Raw genomic sequence first — 11,032 nt, forward strand, 5'->3', positions numbered from 1 at the left:
ACTAATAGAATTTAGTAAGTCATCAAAAATCAGTTTGATTGGGATCTATATGAGTTCAAGCATGATATAAAATCAAACTCTTATGATTAATTACATCTTAGAGATCTAAGTCTAATTTTTTTTTATTATAATCATGATTGTATTTTAGAAGATCAATTATGATATGAATAAATATTATTTTCAAAATATCAATGTATGGAAAAATCAAATATGGAAAGGAGTATAATGTAGTCAAAGATACAACGAGCTAGTGGTATATAACCCTAATAAACTCAAAATGTCAAAATAGCCTATTCCTATATAAAACTTTTATAGTTTAATTCATCAATTTATTAAATATATATTAAAGGTATTTGAGTATTAAAGAGTCTGTTTTTTTATTTCCATAATAATAATAGATTTCTCGTTATTAAAAAGATAATAAAGATAAAAGAAAAAAAATTCACTTTAAATCGATCTTGGAGTGTTATAATATATAATTCAATGTGTCTAATTATAATAATTATAGATATATTTTTATCTTGTATATTGTTCTTATCGGTAAATTTTAATCTTTTTATTTCATTTTAGTTATGAAAGAAAAAAAAAACTATGCCCAAATATCCTTATATTAATTATAATGGAATAGTTTAAAAATTATGCCCAATAATTGTAGACTTCTTCATGTTTCAATACCAAAGAATGAGACCATATTTTTCAAAAGTAATCAATTACAGTAAGGAGAATATTAAAAACCTCGTCAGCCAATAGAGAAGTAAACTGGACCGACCAGGAAAAAAAAATTTTTTTTTTCCAGCACAATGTCATCAGAACTATAGCCCTCTCATATGGGAGAAATGATTGTATGCAGAATCCGAATGCATTCGGATTCTAATTAATCACCACATGCCACGTCATCAGATGCACTCCGGGGCCCATTGCATGTAGTGACGTGGCTCATGGTGATTGGAATCCGAATACATTCGGATTCTGCACATAATAAATTCTCCTCATATGGAGCCATGGACTTTATTACACCAGCTTGAAAGATTGGATTGACAGTTGTAGGCTCCAAGTAATTTTAATTTTAGAATAAATCTTTAAAAGAGATTATATGAATCTTATTAATGATTTCATTCATATAGAAAAAAATATTAGTCCTAAAAACAATTTTCTTTCTAAACTTCTTAAGATATTTTATTTGGGACAACTTTCATATTGTTTTTATAAAATTGTACAAGAAAGCTGATTTAGAAAGCACTGAAAAAATTGCTCCAAATGAAAACTAAATTTATTTGGAGGAATTATTACGTGTGTTTTGATTAAGGCAACCGTCCGATTTATTAAGTATACTAAATACGAGACAAAAATTTTGATGGTTGTTCTATATGCATGTAATAAATTTTTTTATTTAATTTTTTTAATTATTTTATAAATCAGTTTTTTAATATAAAAAATTTTTATATTTAGTTTTTTTGTTAAAAATTTTTAAAATAGTAAACCTGGCTAGAAGATATCAGACACGAAAAGATTAAAAAAAAAAAAAAAAAATGCCCCACATGGCAGTGGTTGGTGCTGACGACCTCACGAGTACGTCAATCTAGAAGAAGCTCCCAGCCCCACCTCTGAAATTTATAATCATAAAAAAATAATAATAACACACGTGGTTTCCGCCATTGAAATTTCACGGAGGCAATCACGATTTCCAGCTCCGGAGCTTTTTAAACTGGACCTTATCCTCCTTTATAAATCCCTCCCGCAAACCAATCTACTTCCACAATCAAACTCCGGCGAGCCGAACGGAATTCTATGCTTAGGTCCAGAGATAAAAATCCTGGAGAAAATGTTCGGCAGCCTTGAGCTTGAACCCATCAGGCATCACCTCCTCGATGTAAAAGAGCTTCCATCCTCCGCGGCAATATCCCCGCCACCGCCGATGTACCGCCGGAGCTTGAGCTTCGGAAGTATAGTTGCTGATCATTGGAGCGACCTCCCCTTCCATGTCGACGACTCCGACGACATGGTCGTCTATCTTACTCTCCACGACGCTTTTAACCACGGCTGGCTTCCCGACGGCTGCAAAACCACCTCCATCAAGCCAGATCCGCCGTCACCGCCGCCCCCAGCACCAGCAAATTTTTCGTCGAAAAGAAAGCACTACCGCGGTGTGAGGCAGCGGCCGTGGGGAAAGTTCGCTGCGGAGATTAGGGATCCGGCAAAGAATGGGGCTAGAGTTTGGCTGGGGACCTTCGAGACGGCTGAGCAGGCTGCAGTCGCATACGATCGCGCCGCATATAGGATGCGCGGATCTCGCGCGCTCCTCAATTTCCCCCTTCGAATCTGCCCCGATGGGGTCTCGTCGCTGGCGAAACGAGCCTCACCGGAGCTCTCTGCTTCCTTGTCTTCAACTCCAATTTCGCAATCGAAAGTGTCGCCTAAGAGGACGAAGAGAGTTGAGGCGTCGGAGGGCAGATCTCCGAGTTTACCGGCGGCGCTTTCTTCTTTTCCGTCGACGGTTCCGGCTCTGGTTCAGCTTCAGTTGCCGGCTCAGGCTTTGGCCCGGTGACAGCCCCGTGGGATTCCCGGGATTGATGGTCGCTCAACTGACTCGTGTCGGGTATTTTGGTTAGTTAAACCGGTGATTGAAGTGCCACTTAAAATGCGGAAGTAGCACAGAATGGAAATTAGGGGGAGGCGGCAAATTGTAACTATAAAATGAACAAATTGCAGAAGTGGGAGAAATTATTATGTAGAATTTTGTTCGAAGGTCAATCAGATTGTATCACATCAATGGTAGTCGAGATACAGAGCAGTACCAAGCTACAATATCAAACTAAGGGATGACGTGACATATTCTGGTTGATCTCCGAATGATATTCGGTGTCCGCACAGAATAATTAATCCAGAAGTGGAGGAGGTGTCTTTATGAAAAAAAAAACAAAAAGGAATTGGAGTAATCTTTTTTCAATCTTTTCGGGATATTTGGAGGGGTTGGCTGATGTGGAGCTTGCTAGACTGGGGTTTTGTGTGGCTTTGGCATTGTATACAGACATTTGAAGATCTTTGTTTTATTCTTTAATGAAGGATCCAACTCATCAATGGATTTTTATGTACGACACAATAGATGGATTACATAGTCCATGAGATCTTTTATGATGGATCCGTTATTGACTCAAAATCAAATGGAGTAGTTAGTGATTTTCTGTAAAAGAAATTGGCACAAAAATAGCATAAGTTTTGCCCGAAGAAATGGAGAAATTATTCTGTGCGGATGCCGAACGTCGCCTGGAAGATCAATCAGAATGAGTCACGTCGGTACCGCGACTCGTTACTGCTCAGTACCACTCGGTACCGCTCACGTGGCTCATTCTGATTGGTCTCCAAATGTAGAGCTGCATTTGACGTCCGCACAAAATAATTTCTCTAAGAAATACCGCCATGGTTTCTTCAATTGATGTTTCAGCATTCTTAGTGTTGTAAGGTTCAGTAGTTCCTCCATAATAAACCTTGTTATGAAGAAATGTGTTCAGCAGGAATTCAGTTATAATAATGATCCTCCTTTAATCATGATTAGTTTAAATATAAGCGCACCTGATGCCCTTATAATCAATCTAAATCAACCTAATTAAGCGAGATTTTTGACTATTTTGAAGGTTCACTGAAAGTTTTCAAATGTAAGATTAGATCGGCGGTTAAAGAGATTCATAAAAAATAATAGCGCCAAACAGTTATTTCAATAGCGTTTAACTACAGAATTTCTAAATTTCTTCAAAGCAAATAAAACTAATAAAGCATAAGAAAAATATAAAATTTCAAAGAAAAATTCAGCAATGAAGAAGCCAACAGCATAATAGAATTTTTCAATAGGATAATTAACTAATTCAACAACTCTGACAAATGATGACAACTCATTAACTCTACCCAAAAGTCTGATATTGAGACCTAGCTAGCCAAACGAATCCAACTTCTATACTTCTTCTGAACAAGAAAACAAAATATAAAGAACATCGGATTTCAAATGACAGCAATTTCCTCCTATTGGGACATCCCAAAGTATTCCCCCTCTTAATTTTCAAGCTTAAATAAAAATGCTAAATCTCCGATTCTTTATGTATGAGGGGAGACATTTAGACCAATTAAGATAAACTCATATAAACATCACATGCAAGACTCAAATCTAAGACCTCTTTGTTGGTAGTCAAAGCTCCCAACCAACAGGCCAAGACAAACTGATTTTCATAATCAATGCCTCCACATTAAACCATCTCTTCTACCATGTCAGACAACCATCTGCTCGCTTCTCTTCGTCTTGCCCGTCCCACCTCAATGTTCATCAAGTTTCGTAACTGCATTCAACTGCTAGCCTCGATGAGAATATCGACATTATAAATAGGGCTGTCAAAATTGGGATCGGGTCACAGGTCGGATTTGGGTCCAACCCGAAACTGACCTGACCCGTTTTTGCAAACGGGTCGGTTTTTCGGACCCAGACCCGGACCCGGACCCGACCCACTTAGGTCACACTATTCTTTATGTAGCTTAGGTCACAAGCATATATATATATTCCTAATTCTAAGGCTAATTGTCTGACAATCTAGGAAGTCAAATGCTGGTAGAAACATAAAGAATAGTGTGACCTAACCTACATCAGAGTTTTCCACCGTTAATAAAGTTCAATGTCTATTTCTAAAATAGAAGCTCCATCTGTATTTATTTGTGTTAGGAAAGAGGAAGCCAAATGCATCACGTTTCAAAGGATTGGAAGCATATAGGCTTTCGGCCGACAGAGGTGGGCCTACAGAAATACGAACGATTCCTAATCGCCATTTGTCTTCGAAAGAAAAAGGCTGAATTACCTTTCTATTATTTATATCTTTTCTATGTTTGGTACCGCAGCTCGTTACTGGTCGGTGCCGCTGACGTGGTACATTTTGGTGGGTTTTCGGACGACGTTCTGCATCTGATCTCCGCACAGAATAATTTATGTATTTCTATTTATGCACAATTTTTTCGTGCATATTACTTATCAAGTGGAGAGATTATTTAGTGCGAAGTTTTGACGGGAGAACCATCCGATTTTTATGAGTATAAACAGGAAATGTGTAGTTATTATTCACTAGTGCGCTTTTGTTGTACACACACAAAAACCCGACACAACTTCGATCCAAACTCCGCACATAATAATCTCTCTCTTAAGTGACGACGGATTTGGTTTTCCACTTTTTATTTCTATTAATTACTTTAATTAATGTCATAATATATATATATATATATATATATATTGTGAAGGAAGTGATCAATTCCGTATTGAGTTGCCATGTTGTTTTTATCTTCTGCATCATGATTTATAAATTTCTTTGGCAATATTTTTAATATGGCCCAGTTTTCATATTATTGAGAACTGCTGCTGTTTCTATGTGGCTCGATTTTGACTGACTGGAATACTTTTTTTTTTATGCTCGTTTTGAATGATTTATCTGAAATATACCCAATCATTATATGATTTAACTGAGCTATAAAATTTTGGCATTTCCTATGATGCAAATTTCTTAACTGATTATTTGGAGACTATCTCATTACTACTTGATTAAATATCATCTCTCTCTTTGTCATCGTATTTTGTGAACGTACTGTTAGAAAACTTTGGATTCACCGATAAAAGTCTTCATTCTCATAAAAATTGACTTAATTGTATAAACACTTAATCGTAAGAACTTGAATAATATAATTTTCACAAATTTGTAATTAAAATATAACAACATATCTTGATTTGGCGCAGAGTTATTCATGGATCTCTTTGAGTTTGAGAAGCTAGGGTTTCTCTCTTTGTTAAATCTTGATTCGACGTAAATTTGCCCATGCGTTTCTTTGAGTTTGAGATACTACGATTTCTCTTAATTCACCCAACTTTCTTTTCTCTTATGTTAATCATATATATGTGTTGCATCATGGAATATTCGCAGCTATAGAGAAATATATAGCTTAACATCTTAGCATTGTATGAAGATCTAGCACACAAGTAGATGAAAAAGATGGTGCAACGTTCATAAGAGACATCAGAGTTTTTACATGGAAACCCCTGAAAAGGGGTAAAACCACAGGGCCTGGCCCAATATGAATGAATCTACTAGTGTTTGCAATGAATTACAAATTAGGCCCTTCCTTGGGGGGAAGGATTTGATTTGATGTAGCAAATATACATCTTATAGAGTGCATTACACGATGGAAATTGGAAGAACAAACATTGATTTGTTCGATTGGTCGGTGGGATCATAGTTGGTTGGCGATGAAGGTTGGGAGGATCGTAGTCTGTTGTCGACGGAGGTCGGGAAGATCATTGTCTGACAACGAGGGTTGGAATGACCAAAGTTAGTGGGCGACGAAGGTCGGAAGGACCGTAGTTGGCAGATGAAGGAGGTCGAAAAGATCGTAGTTGGCGGATGACGGAGGTCGAAAAGACTGTTGTCTAATGATGGGGGTAAAAAAAATTGTAGTATGGTGATGGTGGTCAGAGGGATCGTAGTCGATGGAGGAGGGCAGAAGGACTGCACTCGGCTGAGGAGGTCGGAAGGACCATAATCAGCGGGCGATGAAGGTTGGAAACCGTAGTCTAGTGACGGTGGGCAGAGGGACCGTAGTCGACTGAGGAGGTCTAAAGGATCGTAGTTGGTGCAGGAGGTCGAAAGGACCATAATCGGAGGAGGCTAGAAGGACCATAGTCGACGGAGGAGGTCGGAAGGACTAAACTCAATGGAGGAGGTCGGAAGGACCATAGTCGGCAGGCGATAAAGTTTGGAAGGACCGTAGTCGATGAGGTCGAAAGGACCGTAGTCGAGCGGAGGTCGGAAGGACCATAGTCAGCGGGCGACAGAGGTTGAAAGTCAAGTGATGGATGAATGTTTGGCATCGGGTAGAAGTATGAAAAAAATCTGACGATGATCGGAAGTCCGACGATTGGCGGAAGTCTGGTGACGAGCAGAAGTCTAGCTTCAGGTAAAAATCTAACGACGAACGAAGGCCGGGTGGAAGTCCGGCGACAGTCAGTGATTGAGTGGCGGTCTGACGATGTTTGGGCTAAAGTATGGCGGCAATCGCAACTAAGTGGTGGTTCGACGATGGTCGGGTTGAAGTCTGGCAGTGGTTGGCGGTCGGGTGGAAGCTCAGCGGTGTTTGGCGGCCACGCGGTTGCCCGATGACGGTTGGGTTGAAGTTTGGCGGTGGTCAACAGTCGGGAGGCAGTGTGGCGATGGTCAAACGACAGTCGGGTTGAAGTCTGCTGGCAGTCGGCGGCCGGGTGCAAGTATGGTGATGGTCAGTAGACTGGTAGTGGTTCGACGACTATCGGGTTAATGTCCGACGACAGTCGGCGGCCGGGCGGTGGTTCGACGGTCGGGAGGTGGTCCGACGATTGTCGGGTTGAAGTCCGGTGTCGGCTGGGGCGGATCCAGCTTCTTTTTTCAGGGTGAGCAATACAAAAATTATAGGGGGATGAGCAAAGATGCCTAGGATTGATAATATTTTTAAGGGGGGGGGGGGTCAAAATGCCCAAAATACTTAAAATATTCCAAAAAATCCCCTATAAATATTCCAAAAATTCCCCGTCCGGACTAAGACCATGGTGGATCCGCCCATGGGTGGCGGACGGTGTCTAGGTGGAAGTCCAGCAGTGGTAGGTGTCCAGGTAGAATTTAAACATTTAATTAATTAAATCATTATTAATATAAGCCATTTACATAATTAATTTATTTAATTACTTCTTAGATGGACTTCATAACGGTTTATACGTGTGCACCTCTTATTTGTGTGGGAAATTATTATGTGCGTAGTTCGGACGGGGAGAACTGTCCGGATTTACTACGTATTTGCTGTGTTATTATCAATACTCAGTAAATATTAAACAATTACTCACAATTAAGTATTTGTTAAATATTTACTGAATATTTACTTAGTATTTGCTGATTTGCATTGTGTCTACTGAGTATCTTCTACGTTTTTACAAATGCACGATAAATACATAACAAGCTGAATGATTTTTTCTGTCCCAATTCCGCACAGAATAATTTATCTTTTTTTTCCTAAACAAAGAATAAGGTAGAAGATTGGTCAGCTGGTATGATGGATCATGATCGACGGGATGCTAACGGTATTCTCCATTCAAACTCGTATTGACGCTTCAAGTCAGCTTTCAGGCAGAACGAATATGACGTACCAAATTTCCTGCTAATTAGGCACGAGGTGCAGAATTTCCAAGCCAACTTTTTTTCCACGTACAACTGATTGATCCACTAAGAGTCTAAAACCCGTTGTCTTGGAAGTTTAATTCAAATGAAAATTTGATATAATTTTTCCATCCAAAAATTTTTTTTTATATAATTTTAAAATATGAGAGGAGACAAATATTTTGGGGTTTGAAAACATGGATTTTATTAGGGATTATTTTCTTGCTATCTTATTTTTTAGATTATAATCATAAATTTAATCTGGTTAATCTATTTTTATTATTTTTAAAAATATTTTATATAAAAAATTTGTTTTATACAACGGTTTTAAAAAGTTATTTTCTATATAATAATTTCAGAAACAATTAATAAAGTCATCCCAAACAAAATTTTAAAATGCAACCTATTACTAAAAAAATAAAACATAGCAGTTTATGATCAATTATCACTTTACTAATTAATTAATTTATTTATGAACAAATTATCAAAATTTACAACAATTAAATAAATGATAATTTATCTTTCACATGTCGCTCTGTTGCATTCTAAAATATTTACGGTGGTAGAGAAATATAATGTTTAACGCCCTAGCTTTGTACGAAGATCTATCACAAATAGATAAAGAGTAGGGGTGTAACATTCATAAGAGACCATAATTTTTATATGAAAACCCCTAGAAAGAGGAAAAATCTCCTGGTTTTGCCCAGTTTAAATGAATCCACTATTGTTACAATCGATTACAAATGAGGTCCTTTCTTGGGGATAGGTCTTGCCTTGATTAAGCAAATATACATTTATATAGAGTGCATTACATGATGGGAGTTGGAAGAATCAGTGCTGACATGTTTATTTGATCGCCAGGACCATAATCGACGGATGCTATTGGTCAGAGTAACAATAATTGGCGGGCGACATAGGACGAAAGGACCGAAGTCTGGCGACGACAGTTGGAAGGATTATAGTCGGACGATGGTAGTTGGGAAAACTGTTGTCAGGAGATGGTGGTCGGAGAAACCGTAGTCGGCGGGCGATAGAGGTCAAAAAGATCATAATCGGGAGATAGTGGTCTGAAGGACCGTAACCAACGGGGGATGGAGGTCGGAAAGATCATTGTCTAGTAGCGGTGGTCGAACGAATCGTAGTTAAGCAACGGTGGTCGAGGTGACCATTGTCTAGAGATGGTGGTTGAAGAGATAGTAGTTGGTGGGAGACGGAGGTCGAAAAGATCGTAGTCGTGTGCCAGTGATAGGGAGGACCGTAGTCGGCAGGTGAATGAGGTTGAAAAAATCATAATTGATGATGGTGGTCAGAAAGACAGTAGTCCGGCGAGCAACGAATATCGAAATGACCATAGTCGAGTTACTAAGGTCGGAAGGATCGTAGTAAGTGGGCGACAGAGGTCAGAAAGGCTGTTGTATGGTGATGGTCAATGGTCGGGCATGAGTTGGAAGTCAGTTGGTGGCTGGATGGAAGTCCGACGACAATCAGTGGTCGGGCGTAAGCCAGGTGGCGTTTGGTGTCTAGGTTGAAGTTCAGCAAAAGTCCGGCGACGATTGGTAGCTTGGCAGTGGTTGAGGAATAGCTTGGTGGCAAGAGAGATCTCAAGTTTCTCTTCCTTTTTCCTTTTTTTCCTCCCTTTCTTGCTTGGTCCTCCTTTTAGTGAGGAATGAGGGGTCTATTTATAATTTTTTAAGAGTGACATAACTAGTAAATATGCATAAGATTAAGGGCACATTGGGAGTAGTTCAAATATACGGCCGATATCAATCTCCTTGATCATTGACAGTTTATCGAGTATTTGAGTTCCTTAATGATATCACAATTTGAGGATCCTAGACTTGTTGGTTTCATCTCGTCGAGCTGCTCGATTAGACATGCTTGATTTGACTCGTCGAGCTGCTCGATTAGACTATAAGCATGCAACATTTAAAAATCTTTTGATCACCCAATTTATGATTTGAACCTTCCAAATGCATTTCAAACCCATTTGAGCTCGAATTGAGTTAAATTTGGTGTCGTTTGGTTTATCTTTTCGAGACGTTTAATTTGACTATAAGTTTTTTGAAATCAGAATTCATATGATTTCAGATTTAATTTTGAAAATTTTCAATTTAAATTTATCTCAAAATTCATGCTTGATAAACATAATTTTTTTATGGTACATCACGCTTAATTGTTTTTAGTGCAAAATGTTTTATTCATGCGGAAGCCTTTTCATATCTACAATATGCAGAAATTTGCAAAAGCTCTTACCGCTTTTTTTTATATTGTTTTAGAATTTTTTGTAATGATAAGCTATTATTTATAATCTTATTTATTAGAGTATGATAATTTTATTAAAAAAAATTAAATTACAAATATAATCTATTTTAAAACTCTTTTATAAAAATTTAATAATTACTTGTACAAATAATCAGATGCCGCCCAAATAAATCCAAAATTTCTCATAGAGGTTTAAAGCATAAAAGCAAGTTTGTGCCTATTTTCAAATAAAATTATAAACTAAAATTGATATTACTATACACCTCAAATAAATTAACATTAAAATTTGTAATTTGAGGCCTGTTTTAGTGATCTAATTAAAACAAATAGTGTATCATCCACTTTTATTTCAGATTATTTTTATTTATCTATTCAATTAAAAGTTAGATATTTTATCATAAATATTTTTATGTAATATTTGTATAAGATATAATATTTCTCTACAAAAATATAATGTGAATAGACTAATGTGCCAGTAGAGCCCAAAATTCATATAACTCATTCAAGCACCTTGCCAAACTAAGATGTTTGTGGGACCCTAAGAACTCAAGCTCATGAGACAATAGAACAAA

The 11,032-nt window shown here is 37.7% G+C and overlaps 1 protein-coding gene across 1 annotated transcript; it reads left to right on the forward strand.

The window, feature by feature from the left end:
- The first annotated feature begins 1,561 nt into the window (after nt 1-1,561).
- LOC110093843 (ethylene-responsive transcription factor 2-like) lies at nt 1,562-3,141 on the forward strand. Its single transcript, XM_020818859.2, has one exon. The coding sequence runs from the start codon at nt 1,823-1,825 to the stop codon at nt 2,543-2,545; it is 723 nt and encodes a 240-aa protein (XP_020674518.1). The 5' UTR covers nt 1,562-1,822; the 3' UTR covers nt 2,546-3,141.
- Nucleotides 3,142-11,032: the final 7,891 nt, after the last annotated feature.

Source organism: Dendrobium catenatum, unplaced genomic scaffold, assembly GCF_001605985.2.
Source record: "Dendrobium catenatum unplaced genomic scaffold, ASM160598v2 fragScaff_scaffold_1557, whole genome shotgun sequence".
In the NCBI taxonomy this organism is placed as follows: domain Eukaryota; kingdom Viridiplantae; phylum Streptophyta; class Magnoliopsida; order Asparagales; family Orchidaceae; genus Dendrobium; species Dendrobium catenatum.